The sequence below is a fragment of the Microcaecilia unicolor genome, chromosome 2, assembly GCF_901765095.1.
Source record: "Microcaecilia unicolor chromosome 2, aMicUni1.1, whole genome shotgun sequence".
Lineage (NCBI taxonomy): Eukaryota > Metazoa > Chordata > Amphibia > Gymnophiona > Siphonopidae > Microcaecilia > Microcaecilia unicolor.
The window spans coordinates 566,127,159-566,144,916 of NC_044032.1; the positions used below are offsets into that span (position 1 = coordinate 566,127,159).

The 17,758-nt window shown below is 47.7% G+C and overlaps 1 protein-coding gene across 1 annotated transcript in view; it reads left to right on the forward strand.

The window, feature by feature from the left end:
• The window catches only part of PCM1 (pericentriolar material 1), an 866,960-nt gene that overhangs the window by 55,420 nt on the left and 793,782 nt on the right, over positions 1–17,758 (forward strand). Inside the window, 1 exon segment of the mRNA XM_030191464.1 lies at positions 971–1,237. Within this exon segment, the coding sequence (XP_030047324.1) occupies positions 971–1,237 (267 nt within the window).

Consider the following 17,758-nt stretch of genomic DNA (forward strand, 5'->3'; position numbering starts at 1 on the left):
GTCCCGTCATACTTTTGCGAAGCATTACAGGCTAGACGTGTCTGCTCAGGAGGATGCGAGTTTTGGGGTGGGAGTCTTGGCGCGGGGAGCGTCTGCTTCCCACCCTACTTAAGGAATGCTTTGGTACATCCCCCTAGTTCCTGGATTCATCTACTGCAAGTGACAAGGAAGGTAAAATGATGCCTTACCTGATAATTTTCTTTCCTTTAACGCAGCAGATGAATCCAGGATCACTTCCTAGTTCAGCCAACCTTTTTTTCATTTTCCGTGCAGCGTAGCTATTTTTTCCTTCCGGGTTCTCTTTTGCAGAGTTCAGACAGATATGGGAACACGGAAAGGATTCCGATTTGAGGATCAAGTTGCAGTTATTTCGAAGTTCTTATTTGATTCTCTGTTTTACATAGTGAGGATGGTTTCTGGTTGTTATTGGTTTCATATTTTTGGCTTTGGCAAATACTTACGAATGATTTACTTACTGAGGAAGGAGCTGGCCGTCTGGCATCACTGCCTTAAGTTTGTTTATCTCTATCTCCACCTGCTGGTAGGTGGACTTAACTCACTAGTTCCTGGATTCATCTGCTGCGTTGAAGGAAAGAAAATTATCAGGTAAGACATAATTTTACCTTTGTGAACTTCTTGTGAGGAAAGAATTAAATACAGTTTAATGGTACCCCTAGCATACTTCTCGTAAGCAATTTCTGATGATTTTCACTTTGAAATGTTAGGGGGGTTTAAAAAAGTGTAGCAGAAAATATCCTTTTCCCTACTGTCTAATCCCAGCTAATAAAATTTCTGAGCTATAATTTAGCTGGAAGCCATGTTTCCAAGGATCCAGCATTTTTCTTCATAGTAATGTACTCATCTAGTTGTTGACCTATATAACTTTTTTAGAACCTTAGATAGCAGCACTTGATAATCTTCCTAATTAACAGCAGACAAAATGGTTAAATGGAATTTTCTTTTCCTTTAGAGGAGTATTGGAAGTGATTCACAAGGCAGGGCAACTGCTGCTAATAACAAACGCCAACTTATTGAAAACCGAAGAACTTTCAACCTTTTGCCACTACAAATAAATACTAACAAAGGGAAAGATGTTGTGAGCAGCCCACCAAAAAAAGAAATAAGTGGACCTTCTCAGTGTAAAGACTTTACATCTGTGCTGAGTAAAGATTCTCTACAAAGTTATCAAGTCTCTGTTGAAGATGGAAGAGGAGAGCCTGCTATAGACAGTGGCCAGGTATTGCTTTAACTTTCTTCCCATTTCCAGGTTTACATATACCCCCCCCCCCCCCCCCTGTTTACAAAGCTGCGCGGCAATGCTGACACAGCCCATTCAAAGCAAATGGGCTGTGTCGGCATTAGCGTACGGAAGCTACTAGCACAGCTTAGTAAATGGGGGCTAATGTTCAGATTTTATTATTTTTATTCACAGATTTCTAGTGTAATTTCTGAAAAGTGATTGCTTCTATAGAAACTGCTAAATAATGGAAAAACATGTTCCACACAGCCAATACATATGCATGAAATATTCCTTAAAGTTATTAAAATATTTTTATTCTTGAATCATTTAAGGAGTTTAAGACTATGTTTGTTAAAGACAATATGGACATAAGAAGAAAAATTGAACAACTAGAGAATTATAACAGACGGCTTAATCTCCGCCTGTTAAATTTTCCTAAGCTTTCGGGGGTAACTCCGATAGAAACATTCAGAAGATATTTAAATGAGATCCTCAAAATTCCCCTGGATGCTATTCCTCCGGTGAACAAAATTTACTTCATTCCTAAACCAAAAGGGGAACTGCGAGGAACAGAAAATATTATTCCGGATTTCCAAAATATTTCTGACATTTTGGAACAATCTTCTGAAACAATACTTGATAGAGCCACATTACTGATTTCTTTTGTCTTTGAACAAGACTATAATAATATATTAAGATTGTATTTTCGTAATGCTAAGGCTCAATTTTGTGGTTCTAAGGTCTGGATTTTTCCAGACGTAACTAAACAGACACAACAAAAAAGGAAAGCCTTTCTTATTTTGAAACAGAGAACAATTGATATTGGTGGTTCTTTTTTCTTGGCATATCCAGCAAAATGTGTGGTTAAGTTAGGTCAGACTAAATATACTTTCTTTTCACCGGAACAACTGAAATCATTCCTAGATGTGAAACAGTTGAAATGATATATAACCTGGAGTAATAGCAGCTATTACCTGGTAACAAATGTTGATTTTTATTTTCTGTAACTTCTCTGATTCTATCACTCCCCCCTCAAATTTTGAGGTCTAAGGAAGGTTAAACTATTTTTCTTTTAAAGGTATAAGTTTCTTGTCCACTGCAAGATTTATTTTCTTTTGAAGTTTTTTTCCTTTTATTATTTATTGGTAAAACACTGGATGAGAATGTTATGGTGTATATCATTTGCCTGTGTTTCTAACAAGGATTACCTTGTTAAATGTATAATAAAACCATAAATAAATAAATAAAAAAAAAAATATATATATTTTTATTCTGATATTTGATACAACAAAAACAAAATTGACAAAAAGGATTTACACACAGATGCATATATTATACACAGTACAGTGACTTAACCAAGTTAACCCTAACTTCCTCCACGACCCTCCAGACCGGTCAAGACGCGTGGGTTATGGCCTCCTACCAGCAGAGGGAGACTGAGAAACACTGAGCTTTTGAATACTGTATATATAACCGGTGCAGTACATCCACTAGCCAGTATTTTCTCAGTCTCAGCAGAGGTAGAAGGACAGCCTGTGCAGTCTTCAATAACCTGGTGCAGTAGTGTTGCTAATAGGTTAAGGGGATTTTAATCTTCTTGCCAAATTCTTGGTCTTTGCATATACCCTGTACGTGTGTTTAAAAAAAAAAAAAAAAAAAAAAGTGCTTCGGGGCCCTTGGTCCGGTGGGGCCCAGTTTTTTCCCTTGAGGTGTCACACCTGTTTCAGGTCCCTCCCCCTGTGCTGCTCTCTATTGAGATTACTGGCAGATTTGTGCCTCGGCTGCTTTTATTATATTGTAGCCTTGAGTGCCTCACACTTCTTAGCTGCCAATTTATGTTGATGTCTCTTTAAGAGCTATCTGTGCAGTTATTTATTTATTTTTTATTTATTTATTTTGTTACATTTTGTACCCCGCGCTTTCCCACTCATGGCAGGCAATGGAGGGTTAAGTGACTTGCCCAGAGTCACAAGGAGCTGCCTGTGCTGGGAATTGAACTCAGTTCCCCAGGACCAAAGTCCACCACCCTAACCACTAGGCCACTCCTCCACTCAGGAACGGAAGGTTCGGTTCCTAGCTGTATCGAGAGAGCAGTGCGAGTGAGTTGCGCGAGAGCTGTGAGTGGGATTTTTTTTGGCGCCGTTTCGCACAGCTTGTTTGGCCTTCAGATTTATGGCAGGCAAACTCCTCCGGTGTCGCCTGTGTTCGCGACGCGGTGTAGAAACGCCGGGAGGACAGTGTCGTCTGTGTGGCGAACCGAAGCAGACTTCGGCGGTGTCTGCTCCCCCCGAATTAACCGCGGAGGGTCCAACGAATGCGGGGGTGTCTGGGGCAGCGGGAACTCCGGCAGGGCCGGCGTCGGCGAGCTCAGTTTTGGTGGGAACGTCCGCCATTTTGAGTTTCGCGAATTCTGTGGAGCCTGCTGCCCCCGTGTCGGCTCCGAAAGGTACACCTGAGGGCCCAGGAGGCGTTGGGTTTCCTCTAGAGTTTGTTTGGACCCTCTACCAAGCCTGTAAGTTGGGACCCCCGCAATTAGAGGAGGGGGCTAGCACAGCTCTGGCTAAGAGGCCGCGGTTTGAGTGGTCAGACGACGGGGAGGGGTTCTCTCCTGTGGAGTTAGAAGGTGCTCTTAGTGAGCTGGGGGACCCTGAGGGGTTTGAAGGCTCTCAGGATCCGGATTTTGTGATTCCTGGAGAGGATCCTTCCGTAGTGAGGATTTTCCATAGGGAGGCACTTGCGGAACTCATTGAGCAGGTCACGTCCACCCTTAAGTTTGAACAGCCAGAGGCGGTCTTGGGGGAGGCTAGACAGGTGGATCCCTTGGTTAAGGGCATTCAGCAGAAAGCATGGTCCTTCCCCATGAACAAGGATCTCCGGGATATGGTGTTTCAAGAGTGGAATTCGCCAGATTCTCCCTGTAAAGTTTCTAAGGCGATGGCGAGACTTTATCCCCTTCCACAGGAAGATAGAGATTCCTTTAAGGCACCCACAGTAGATACTGTGGTGACAGCAGTTACAAAAGCCACGGCCATTCCGGTAGACGGTGGTACTGCTCTCCGTGATCCCCAGGATAGGAGGCTAGAATCCTTTCTCAAGCGGTTTCGATTTGTCGGCCCTCGCCCTGCAGGCCTCGGTTTGTGTGGGGCTGGTTGCTCGGGTGTGTTTTCATTGGGCCGAGAAGCTTCTTGATGATTCGGTGGAGGTTGAGACCTCGGGGGTTCAGGAGCTAGCCAAATTGGAGATGGGATCGTCCTTTTTGTCTGATGCACTTTATGATTTGTTGCGTGCATCGGCCAAAAGTATGGCTATGCTGGTGGGGGCACGTAGTGCCCTTTGGTTGCGAGGTTGGGTTGCGGATGCGGCCTCTAAGGCTAAGCTGTGTTCTCTTCCCTTTAAGGGGTTCATGCTTTTTGTTGAGGATTTGGGTAAGTTGGTGCGAGGTCTCAGCGATGCCAAGGCCCCTCGTCTTCCGGATTTTCGTCCCAAGGTGGCTACTAGGGGTTCTTCCTCCCGAGGTCGGTTTAAGGAGGCTCGACAGTATAGGCCAGGGAGGTCTAGTGGGGCTTCTAGAGGTCGATTCTTCCAGCGCACCCAGTCCTTTCGGGGGAATCGTTGTGGAGGGCGTGACTTTTCCGCGGGAGGACAGGTGTCGGGGCGTAATTCAAAATGAAGGTGTATGGGCCCAGGCTGTGGTTTGGGTAGGGGCTCGACTGAGTCTATTTTACCAGAACTGGGCCCAAATCACTTCAGATCAGTGGGTTCTAGAGGTGGTTTGAGATGGATATGCACTGGAGTTCGACAGTCCGCCTCCCGAAAGGTTCTTGGAGTCCCTTTGTCATTCGAGGCTCAAGCGGGCAGCAGTGCAGGACACTTTGGCTCGTCTAATCAGTCTGGGGGCGGTGGTATCCCTGCTCAGCACTGCTCGGGCTGCTATTCGATCTACTTTGTGGTCCCAAAGAAGGAGGATGCCTTTTGGCCTATCTTAGATCTAAAGGGAGTCAATGCAGCCCTCAAGGTTCCCTTTTTTCGCATGGAAACGTTGCGGTCTGTCATTGTCGCGGTTCAGGAAGGAGAGTTTCTAACGTCTTTGGGTTTGACAGAAGCTTATTTCCACATTCCCATTCGTGCGGCTCATCAGCGATTTCTTCGCTTTGCGGTGTTAGGGAAGCATTTTCAGTTTTGTGCTCTGTCTTTCGGCCTAGCAACGGCTCCCCAAACTTTCCAAGGTTATGGTTGTAGCGGTGGCAGCCTTGCGGAGACAGGGTATTCTGGTGCTCCCGTATCTGGACGATTGGCTGATTCGGGCCAAATCCCGGACGGAGAGCGAGATGGCTACTGCTCGAGTGGTACAGTTTCTTCAGTCTCTGGGCTGGGTAGTGAACTTCGGCAAGAGTCATCGGGTGCTGTCGCAGAGTCTGGAATATCTGGGGGTCCTTTTCGATACCAGGAAGAGGTCGAGTATTCTTGCCGGGTCCCCAGATTCGCAAGTTGCAGGGTCAGATTCATCGGTTTCTGGCGGAATCGGCACCGACGGCCCGGGAGTATCTCCAAGTTCTGGGGTTGATGGCGGCCACCATAGAGGTGGTTCTGTGGGCCCGGGCGCACATGCGGCAGTTGCAGTAGCTCTTCTCAGTCGTTGGACACCTCTGAATCAGGAGTTGGACTTTCGTCTTCAGTTGTCAGTGATCCTATGCCTCAGTCTCCGGTGGTGGCTAGACCCATGCAATCTGGAAAAGGGAATGCCGTTGGAGGCCCCACAGTGCGTGGTTCTTGTCATAGACGCTAGTCTCCAAGGCTGGGAAGCTCATTGTCTCGGGCAGGTAGCTCAAGGTCGGTGGACTCTGATAGAAGCTTAGTGGTCCATCAATCGTTTGGAAACTCGGGCCATTTGGTTCGCGCTTCAGGCCTTTCAGAGTCTTCTGTTCCGGAAAGCAGTCAGGGTTTTCTGCGACAACGCCACCGCCGTGGCTTATGTCAACCGTCAGAGGGGCACAAAGAGTCAGGCGGTCGCGGAGGAGGCGGCGCTATTGTGCCAATGGCGGAGATTCATCTTCTAGCGCTCTCCGCGGCACATGTGGCCGGAGTGGACAACGTGGATGCAGATTACCTGAGCAGACATACTCTAGACCCCAGAGAGTGGTCTCTACATCGGTCGGTGTTCGATCGCATTGTGTCGGTCTGGGGCCTTCCTGTGGTGGGTCTGATGGCAGTGGCTTGCAATGCTCAAGTTCAGAGGTTTTTTAGTCGATGGAGGGATCCTCGAGTGGAAGGGATCGACGCTGTTCTGTTGCCCTGTTCTCAGGAGTTGCTGTATATTTTTCCTCCATGGCCGTCAGTCGGATGCGTAGTTCAGCGCATTGAGCGGCACCCCGGACGGGTGATTTTGATAGCCCCGAATTGGCTGTGTTGGCTGTGGTATGGAGATCTGGTACGGCTGGCAGTAGTGGATCCTCTTCCACAGTCAGATTCAGTGGTGTTGTGTCAGGGCCCGATAATTATGCTGGATCCAGATCAGTTCTTGCTTACGGCCTGGCTCTTGAGAGGCACAGGCTAAAGAAGAGAGGATTTTCGTCCAGAGTCATCGCCACAATGTTGAGCTCTTGTAGGCAATCCACTTCGTTGGCGTACGTCCGGGTCTGGAGAGTCTTTGAGCATTGGTGCGCAGGTAGACAGGTTCTCCCTTTTCGCGCGTCGGTGACGCATGTATTGGAGTTTTTGCAGGATGGTATAAACAGGGGTCTGGCCTTGTCTTCCTTGAAAGTACAAGTGGCAGCTTTGTCATGTTTTCTTGGGAAAGTTCAGGGGAAGTGTTTAGCTTCTAGTCCTGATGTTGTTCGTTTTTTGAAGGGTGTTAAGTTGCTGCGACCGCCTTGGTGGTGGATGGTGCCTCTGTGGGATTTGAATCTCGTTCTGGATGCTTTGGTTAGGCCGCCGTTTGAGCCCTTGGTTTCGGTTTTGGACAAGGATCTTTCCTTAAAGACGGTTTTCTTGGTGGCTATTACTTCAGCTCGGAGGGTGTCTGAGCTTCATGCTTTGTCTTGTAGAGAACCCTTTTTGATTTTTTTTCCAAGGAAAAGGTTTCATTGCGGCTGGTGCCTTCTTTTTTGCCCAAGGTGGTTTCAGAGTTTCATGTTAATCAAGTCATTTCCTTGCCAGTTTTGGGTAACTTTGCAGGGGATGCGGAGCAGCGTCGTCTGGCAAAGTTAGATGTGAGGAGAGTTTTACGCTGTTATATTTCCAGAACTCGGGAGTATAGAGTCTCTGATCGTTCGTTCTTTGTGGTGGTGCAAAAAAGGGCGCAGCAGCTTCCAAGGCAACGATAGCAAGGTGGTTGAAGGAGTCGATTGCTTTGGCTTACTTGCTAAAAGGTCGCGTGGTCCCTAAGGAGTTTTCGGCTCATTCTACCAGGGAAATGGCGGCCTCTTGGGCGGAGAGTAGTATGATTCCTCTGTTAGATATTTGTCGAGCGGCGGTTTGGTCTTCGTTGCATTTCTTTGTTAAGCACTATAGGATTGATGTGCATGCCAAGGAAGAGGCAGGCTTTGGGGCTGCAGTGTTGACCTCTGGCCTTTGTGGAGCCTGCCCGTAGGGTTTTTACTGCTTTGGTACGTCCCACGCGTCTTGACCCGTCTGGAGGGTCGTGGAGGAAGGTGAAATTAGATCTTACCTGCTAATTTTCTTTCCTCTAGACCCTCCAGACCGGTCAAGGCCTGCCCTATCTGTATTTGAGGCCAGGAGGTATGCTTTGTTTGTTGATATTTCTTGGCAGCTGTTGATTGTGGTGTCTATGGCTTCAGACTCTGTTACCAGATTTTGTTGGTATGAGTCTGGTCAGGTGTGACCGTGTTTTGTAGTCCACCTGTGGACGCACACACGAAAAAGGGACACTAAGAGAAATGAAGAAAGTGTCCAGTTGGCAGTGACCACGTACAGGGTTGCTCGTTATAGCTAGTGTTGTTGTTTCTCTGCTTTGTTAGTTTTATACTGGCTAGTGGATGTACTAGTGGATTGCACCCCTGGTGCAAGAGTGCAGTTGAAACACTGCCATGGTGAAATTAGATCTTACCTGCTAATTTTCTTTCCTCTAGACCCTCCAGACCGGTCAAGACGCGTGGGTTATGTCCTCCTACCAGTAGAGGGAGACTGAGAAACACTGAGCTTCTGAATACTATATATATATTCATACTATATATATATATAGTATTCAGAAGCTCAGTGTTTCTCAGTCTCCCTCTACTGGTAGGAGGACATAACCCACGCGTCTTGACCGGTCTGGAGGGTCTAGAGGAAAGAAAATTAGCAGGTAAGATCTAATTTCACCATGGCAGTGTTTCAACTGCACTCTTGCACCAGGGGTTATAAATACTCATCTCCTAAGAGATTGCCAAAGTACTAAGGTACGTTAAGTAAGACGCCCATTATATTCCTATGGGCGTCTTGTAAGTCATTAAGAGGAGTTTGAACTGTATGTGGAAATGGATAGGGAGCCAGTGAATTGAGTTGAGGGAGAGGGCTAATTTGAGCTTAGCGACATTGGTGGAATATATGTTGTGCACCAGAATTTTGAATAGATTGAGGGGGAGAGAGGTGGTTTAGTGAGAGACCTGTGAGTAGCAAGTTGCAGTATTGAGAGGTGATAAGAGGGTGGATAAGGGTTTTGATAGTGCTCAGAAAGTAAGGGAAAAATTTTTGTGGTGATACATACAAAGATTTTAGCAGCCAGTTGGATCTGTGGAGAGAAAGAGAGAGGAGTCAAAGATGATCCCAAGGTTATGAGCTGATGAGACAGGGAGGATGAATGTTATCCACAGAGAGAGAGAATGGGGGAAATGGAGGGGAAAGATAAGAAGATCAGTCTTGTTAATGTTTAGTTTCAGATGGTGGTGAGACATCCAGGCAGCAATGTCAGACAGGCAGGCTGAGACTTGGGCCTGGATTCCTGCTGAAATTTTTGGTGTGAAGAGGTAGATCTGGGTGTCATCAGTATAAAGGTGATACTGAAAACCATGGGATGAGATCAGAGCACCAAGGGAAGAAGTATAGATGGAGAAAAGAAGAGGTCCCAAGACAGAGCCCTGAAGGTACAGCAACTGATAGTGGGGTAGAAATGTAGAAGGATCCATCAGAGCATACACTAAAAGTGTGATGGGAGAGAGGAGAAGAAAACCAGTAAAGAATAGAGCCGTGAAATCCAAGTGAGAACAGCGTATCAAGGAGCAGGCGGTGATCAACAGTGTCAATAGCAGCAGATAGATCGAGAAGGATGAGGATAGAATAGACCTGATCTGGCCAGGACCAGGTCATCGGAGACTTTAGCAAGGGCTGTTTCAGTTGAATGGAGGGGATCAAGAATAGCTTGAGATGAAAGAAAATCAAGACAACAGTGGTGAACAGCACATGCAAGTATCTTGGATAGGAGAGGGAGATGGGGTGATAGGTGGAAGGACAGGTAAGGTGCAATGAAGGTTTTTTGAGGAGTGCAGTAACTACAGCATGTTTGAAGGTATCAGGAACAGTTGCAGTGGAAAGTGAAAGATTGAGGATATGACAGAATGGATGATAGTAGGAGAGAGAGCCGAGTAGATGGGTGGGAATAGGATCAGAGGAACAGGTAGTTAGTTTGGAGGAAGAAAGAAAATTTGCAGTTTCCTCTTGGAAGAGAAGGAGGCAGGGGTTGAAGTAGGGTTGACAGAATGGACTGGGGGAAGGAGAGGTGGATGTGACTTGGTAAAGCTTGTGAACCCTATCATGAAAGTACTCAGCCAGAGTCTTGGTAGTAATTGATGGAGTTGGAGGCAAAGGCACTTTGAGGAGAGTCTCCAGTGTGGCAAAAGAGATGTCGAGGGTTTGAGCCAAGAGAGTTTGTCATGTGGTTGTAGTAATCCTGTTTGGCAAGTGAAAGTGTAGATTGAAAGGAGGTACTCAAGAATTTGAAATGTATAAAGCTAGCATGGGCACGGAATTTCGGTCAAAGGCGTTCAGCAGAACAGGCACAGGAACATAGGTAGTGGATTCTTGAGGTCAGCCAAGGCTAGGATTTGGTACTCTTTACAGAACGGGAATTTGGAGGAGCTAGAGTATGCAGAGCAGTGGAGAGAATAGTATTCATAGGAAGAGACAGTCTCATTGACTGACTGGATAACATAGTGGTTGAGAAGAGGGTTGAAACACTGGTGGAGAGAGTGCAAGATTCAATAGCCTGAGGATTCCTAAATGTTTTGGTGGAGATTGGACGGGACTGGGGGTGTTCAAGTGTCAAAGTTATCAGATGATGGTCAGATGGGAAGAAATGTGATGCAGAAACCATAGAGCGAGCAGTTGGAAAAGTGTGGAAGATCAAGACAGTGGCCATTCTGGTGAGTAGGGGTAGTAGAGTACAGTTGAAGATTGAAAGAGGAAGTTTAAAGCGAGAATATGAGAAGCATAAGAGTCGGAGGGATCATTAGCATGAATGTTAAAATCCCCAAGAATGAGGGAAGGAGATGAAGGTTCAAGAAAGAAGGAAAGCCAGTAGCAGTGAGCAAGGAAGAAAGGGACTTATCAGGGGTTCGATAAATGACTGCTACTCGGAGAGGTAGAGGAGTGAATAGATGGATGGAGTGGACTTCGAAGGAAGAAAAGCAGTGAGACTGAGGTGGAAGAAGAGGTTGAAATCTACAAGATGGTGAGAATAGTAGCCTGACACCACCTCCATGGCCAACTGGGTGAGGAGTATGGGGGAGAAAAAAGGTAACCACGATGACATGACGGCAGAGGAAGCAGAGTCTTCAGGTCAAAGCTAAGTGTCAGGGCAAGCAGATGGAGAGTACGAGAGATAAAGAGGTTGTGGATGTAGGAAAGTTTGTTGGAGACAGAGTGGGCATTCCACAGAGCACATGAGAAAGGTAGAGAAGAAGGGGAGAGGAGAGGAACAGAAATTAGGTTGAAGACATTGTGGTATGACCTGTACGAATAGGATGAGAGCTGATGTGGAGGACCAGGATTGGAATTGATATCCGTAGTGTAGAGCAGTAGAAGGAGCAAGAAAGTACAGAGAAGCATGACAGCGACAGAGATGGTTCAATGAAAATAGTGAAATGTGTTGAAGCTTGAGAGCTGAGAAGAAGGGAGAAGACAAAAGGGATGGTGAGATGAGAACAGAAGGTGGGCAGTGTGGTCCTGAGGTATGCGTTGGTTTCAGGTGGAGAAAGATGAGGAAGGGACAGTACCAAGAAAGAGAGATTGTATTGGAGTCATTGGAAATAGCAGAAAGAAAATACAAACTGTAGAGAGAAAATATTTCAGCATGCGGCACCTGGAGCGGTGGACCTGGGAGTCACCCTGGAGTAGGCTGTGAGGATATGCAGATGGACTGCAAGTTCTTCACTGCACCTGGAAGGCAGCTGGTGGGAGCGCTGGGCATCTGGAGCGGCAGCTCTGGGTGGATCAGGGTGGACCTGGGAGTCACCCCGGAGTGAGCTGTGAAGATATGCAGATGGGCTGCATGTCCTCCACATTTAGCACACAGTAATCATTAGCGTGCACTAAGGGCCCTGTTTATTAAGCTGTGCTAAGGGCGCGCTAGTGTCTTTAGTGCATACTAAACAGCGCACACTAAATGTTTAAAGACACCTATATGAATAGATGGATGTCTCTTGCATTTAGCGCGCTAATTTTAGGCACATGCTGAAAACACTAGAGTGTCTTAGTAAATGGGGCCCTAAATCTGTTAGTGCACCTTAATAAAAGGACTCGTAAATGATGGCTACATTAGACAAATGTGCAAGAAACTTAAGAGAACTTTGACTTCCATTATATTACTTCCCACTGTTCCAGGACGAGTGGGTAGTCATGTCCATCGATCAGCAGATGGTGATAGAGAATATAGACGTGAACCCTAGTACATAACCTATTGCTGCCAGCCCAGTTCTTTGGTCTCTTCTGTTTCTTGTCTTGAGGCCTGGGCTCCTGGTCCAGCTAGTCAGCTGGTCCCTAGTAGAGCGTGGTGGACCCTGCTTCGGCTGATATACTTAGAGGCATATTTTCAAAGCACTTTGGGAGGCTAAGTTCCATAGGTTTCTATGGAACTTTGGGAGGCTAAGTGCTTTGAAAATGAGCCTCTTAGTGGTGCTGTGTCCCTGTCGTGTTGCCTGTCTTGGGGTATCCTGTGCTTCTTTACTCGTCCTTTCTTCTCTGCTCTGGAGCTTGTTCAGCCTAAAATAAAAAAGGCACAAGTCTCTTTCATCGCATTGTTTGGCCGGCCAGTTGGAGGACTGTTCCGGAGTGTGCTGAGGGGTGGCTTTGGCCTTGGAGTGCTGACTAGAGAATGACACGGACAGGGACCTGCAGTAAAAACTGTGATAAATTTTTTTTTTTAATTATTTTTTGCCAAGTTTTATCGTGGGTGTGGGAGCAAATCTTTTTACTGCACTGTGGGAGCAGAAAAAGCATTGCTCCCACATTAAAAAAAAAAAATAAAAACCACGATTACTGCAGTTCTGACGTTTTGTCCCTTCCTTTGTTCTTCCCTCCTTTACTTTTCTCCTCATCACAACACAAGGAGATTCCCCATAGGCCTGCTCTGGGGGCCTTTCCTCCTCTGCTGACTTCCGCCTACTGATATAACTTCCTGTTTTGCGCAGAAGGCAGGAGCCGGGAAAGCCCCGAAACAGGCCTATAGGGAATCTCCAAGAAGGTTTATTTGAGAGCAGGAGGTGGCATGATGTCTAGCATCCCTATGTCACTATTTCCTCTGTTCAGCACCATTATTTATGTAAGGCATTTCTTCTATTCAGGAGCATTTCTCTCTCCCCCCCTCTGTTTTTTTTTTTTTAGCTAAGGAGTGTGCGCCACCTTTTATTTATGAAGTATCACATCTTTTTAATAGTGTTTAGCTTCTTTAGAAGTGATGAGCATGCACCTTTTCTCCCGCGCTACTAATGCCTTTTTAAATAATGGCTACCACTTCTGTTCTTTTCTTTCAAGGGAGATCAGAATGTACGCTACACTAAGCACTTCATTGGTAAGCTGAGATTTTCATTAGATACTTGGGCCGTCAGAATATTTACTTCACAATCCCTGTTAATCCCTCAGAATGCGGTCAGGGTCTTTACTCCACTTATTTTGTTCACAAGAAAGAAGGAACCGTGCGGCCGATCCTGGATCTGAGGGGTCAATCGATGTCTAAGGGTTTCCTGTTTTTGGATGGGAGACCCTGAAGTCGATGATCACATCGGTTTGAGAGGGAGACTCTTAGTGCTCAACCTCAAGGAGGTATATCTAGACATCCCTATCTGGGGTCCGCATCAGCAATTTCTCCATTTTGCTGCCCTAGACTGTCACTTTCAGTTCCGTGCTCTGAGGTTTGGTCAGCCCACGGCCCTGAGGACCTTTTCCATGGTCCTGGTGGCTGCCTTTCTGCGGCAACAGGGGATTTGTGTTCACCTGTACCTGGACGACTGGCTGATTCGAGCATCTTACTACCAGGATCGTGTGGTGGCAACGGCGACTGTGGTTTGCCTTCTGCAGTCCCTGGGTTGGGTGTTCAATTGCGAGAAGAACAGGATGGTCTCTTCTCAAAAGCTCGAATATCTAGGAGAGTTGTTTGATACTCTGTGAGCTCAGGTGTCAGTCAGGGCACGAACTTACGGTGTCAGGTTCAGTTGCTCTTGCTTCATCCCCGGCCGAGGGGCATGGAAGTGGTTCCCTAGGCGAGGGCGCATATGAGGCTGCTTCAGCATTCATTGCTCAGCAACTGGTCGCCAGTTTTGGAGGACTAAGGCATCCATCTTCCCTGGACGCTTGCTGCCAGATGGAGTTTGAGGTGGTGGCCGAGTCCCAAGTCGCTGAGCCTGGAAGTGCTGTTCTTGGTTCTGCCTGGCTCAGGGCTCCTGGTCTCCGATTGAGACGCGGTGGTCAGCAAACCGCTTGGAGCTTCAGGCTCTGGAGACTTTTGCACAGTTCCTGGGGAGGGCTCTGGTTCGAGTTTTCTCCGACAGTGCGATGGCAGTGGCCTATATCAACAAGTATGTGTGTGTGTGGGGGGGGGGGGGGGGGGGGCTCTCATCATCCAGCTGGCATTGGATTCCGGTTTGTTGATGGACTTGGTGGAGACACACCTTCTCTGTCTTGGCAGCATGACCTCAGCTGGCATGCTCTGGATCCTGGTGTGTGGGAGTTGTCGCGCTATGAGGCATATTTTCAAAGCACTTAGCCTTCCAAAGTTCCATTGGTTTCTATGGAACTTTGGAAGGCTAAGTGCTTTGAAAATATGCCTCAAGGTGTTCCAGCTTCTGGTTCGGCACTGGGGCGTGCCATTCCTGGATCTCATGAACACAGGGGCAATGCCAAAGGTCATGGGGTTTTCCAGCTGCTCGAGGGAGTGGGACTCTTTTGGTCTGGACACTCTGCTGCAGCTGTTGAAAACAGTGGCGAGTCATCGGGGTTTGGTGCTTCTGGTGGCCCTGTACTGGCATGGCACCTGTGATATGTAGACCTGGTGTATCGTCTGGATGGGCATCCACTGCAGTTCCCTCAGTATCAGAGATTGTTATGGTTTGGTGGTCATGGAGGATCCCTCCTCCTTTAGACTTACGACTTGGGCCTTGTAAGGGCTCACTTGAGGAAGAAGGGTTATTCAAACTCGATGATTGCAGTCCTGCTTCAGGCCAGGAAGACATCTTCTTCCTCGGCTTACACCAGTTTGTGGCGTAACTTTGAGGGCAGGTGTTCCGAGTGGGGGTTGGATCCCTTTGCTTTGTAGGATAAGTTCTCCGAGGACAAGCAGGCTGAGATGTTCTCATAACTAGGTCAATGTCTGCGTTGGCCTGGGAACTGGCATTGGCAATAGCAAAAAGGAAAAGCTTTTGTCACAGCCTTCTGGTGCGCATGCGCGGACTGACTTCCTGCCTGTTGCTTGAGGAGTGACAGCGGTTTTTCTGTGGCTCCTTTTAGTGCGAGGGAAAGAGCCTTCACAGTTCGGGAAGTGGTTTTTTTTTAATTTTCACTTTCTGATTTTGTTTTAAAAATCATTCCTTTAAAAATTCTTAGTTTAATTTTTCCCAGTTTAAAGTTTCCTTTGTTTTTCGCAGCAGCCTTTTTTTGCACCGTGCGGTCGGGCTTCTCCCTTTTTGTGCCTTTTTTCATGGCACAATAGAACCGTTTGATTTTTCCGGTGCAGTTTTCCCTTCCATGTCATCGAAGACTCCCAGGGGCTTCAAACGTTGTACTTGGTGCAACCGGACCATCTCAGGTACAGATACACATTCTTGGTGTATCCAGTGCCTTGGGCCCGACAATAGCCCGGCTCATTGTGCCCTTTGTTTTCGTATGAAGAAGAAGACACAACTTGCTTGAGAAACCCAGAGAGAAACCTTTTGGGGCTTGGTCCAGTCCTTCAACGTCTGCATCGACATCGGCACCGAGGTTTGTGGAGTAGACATTGAAGGATGCATCGATGCCGGGAGTAGATGTATGCATGGCTGCTGAGAGGCTATGGCACGCTTGGAACAGTGAGGCATTGAGTGGGTCTCCACCAGTCTCGAGGCCTCCTGTTGTGACCCCGAGGCGATGTGAGGATTTGGCGTTGTTTTCGGCACCTAGGAGCCTCGTTAACGTGCATCAAGCGAAGGCTAAGAAGCACCATCACCGTTCCCCTTCAACACATGGTGCTGGGAGCTCCAGGGCGTCAAAGGATTTGGCACCCGAGAAGCGTCTGCGCCGGGAGGACCTCTCTCCCTCTATACAGGAGGTGCAGACATGTTGGCCTCTCAGTAGTCCAGTTGCTGCTCCTGAGCCTCAACCAATTCTGCTACCGACTGCTTCACTGACCCTGCAGCCTTCTTCGATGGCAGCTCTCAATGAGCACATCTAAGCCTTACTTCCAGAGCTTCTGGAAGGACTGCTGCGCCAGTCTGCTTCAATGTCGGGGGTGCTTGCACCTGCTGTGTTGTCTACTGCAGCTGTGTCTGGCCCTTCACTTGCGGTGAGGTCCCCAACCTCTGTGTCGCTTGCGGCTTTGGTGTCGGCTGCCACCCAGGTTGACTCCCCATCATCGTCGTTGGAGGAAACTTCACTGCAGTCCATGCGGGCGTTGGCCCCTCGACATCACCATCGAAGATGTCCTCGATGTCGAGGCAGGCTCAGCTTTGGCGATCCCTAAGGGAAGTGCTTTCTGATACTGAAGAGCAGCGCTCGTGGGAGTCAGAGGAAGATCCCAGTTACTTCTTCTCTGATGAGTCCTTTGTGATTCTCTCTGAGCCATCCCTTCCACATGAAAGTTGAAGGTCTCCTCCTGAGATCCTCTCCTTTTCATCGTTTGTACAGGAAATGGCTGAGGCCATTCCATTTCATGTAGTAGCGGTGGATGAGCCCAGGGCTGAGATGCTCAAGGTCATGGACTATGTCTCTTCACCTAAGGAGGCAGTTATGGCTCCTTTGCATACGGTACTCCGGGAAGTCCTTATGCGAAACTGATCGTTCTCTCTGGCCCCATGATCCCTAAGAGGACTGAGTCCCAGTGTCGGATCCACAGTGAACTTTGATTGATGAGGTCTCAGTTACCTCATAACTCCATGGTGGTGGACTCTGCCCTCAAGAGAGCCAAGAGTACTAGAGACTATACCTCGGAACCCCCAGGCAGAGAAGCTAGGACCTTGGATTCTCTTGGGAGGAAGTTGTATCAGGCCGCTATGCTCGCTGTATTCAGTCTTACCAGCTCTTCACGAGCATTCACTTGCAGAACTCGGTGAGGCAGCTGTCTACCTTGGTCGATGCCCTCCCTACGGATCAGGCCGAGCCTTTTCGCCAGGTGGTCAGGCAGCAGAAGGCAAGTCGTAAATTCCTGGCCAGGGCGCATACGACACTTTTGATGTGGCATCCAGAATCTCTGCTCAAGGTATAGCAATGTGCAGACTCTCATGGCTGCGTGTCTCTGACCTAGACCATTCGGTCCAGAAGTGAATGGCAGATGTACCTTGCTAGGGGATAATCTTTTCAGAGAGAAGGTAGAAGACCTGGTCGACCAGATCAAAAAGCACACAGATGCTATGGCTTCTCTCTCCTGCCAGGTGCCTTCTGCTACATCCTCCTCATCTAGGAGGTTTTTTTTGGGGGGGCGCAGAGTGCTCCCTATTTTTATACTAGGTGTAGGTACACTCAGGTGTCCCACCAGCCTACTCGGGCTCAGCCCCAGCGCGCTTGTTCTCGTCAAGTGCGTGCATGCACCCAAGGTCCCTGCTACTACCTAGTAAAAGCAGGGGACGTGCTTTTGACTGACTCCAGGGAAGCATAGCCTCAAGAAAAGTGTCCGTTCTGGTTGACTTGCCGGTCGGGAGGAGGTTAACGTTTTTTCACCAAAGGTGGCCTCTCATAATCTCCAACTGGTGGGTTCTTCAAATAGTCCGGTTAGGATACACCCTCAATCTGGAATCCACACCTCCAAATTGCCCACTGGGAGCTCATTCATACAGCTCCCAGCACAGGCAGGTACTTGCAGAGGAACTCTCCGCCCTTCTACAGGCCCATGCGGTTGAACCCATT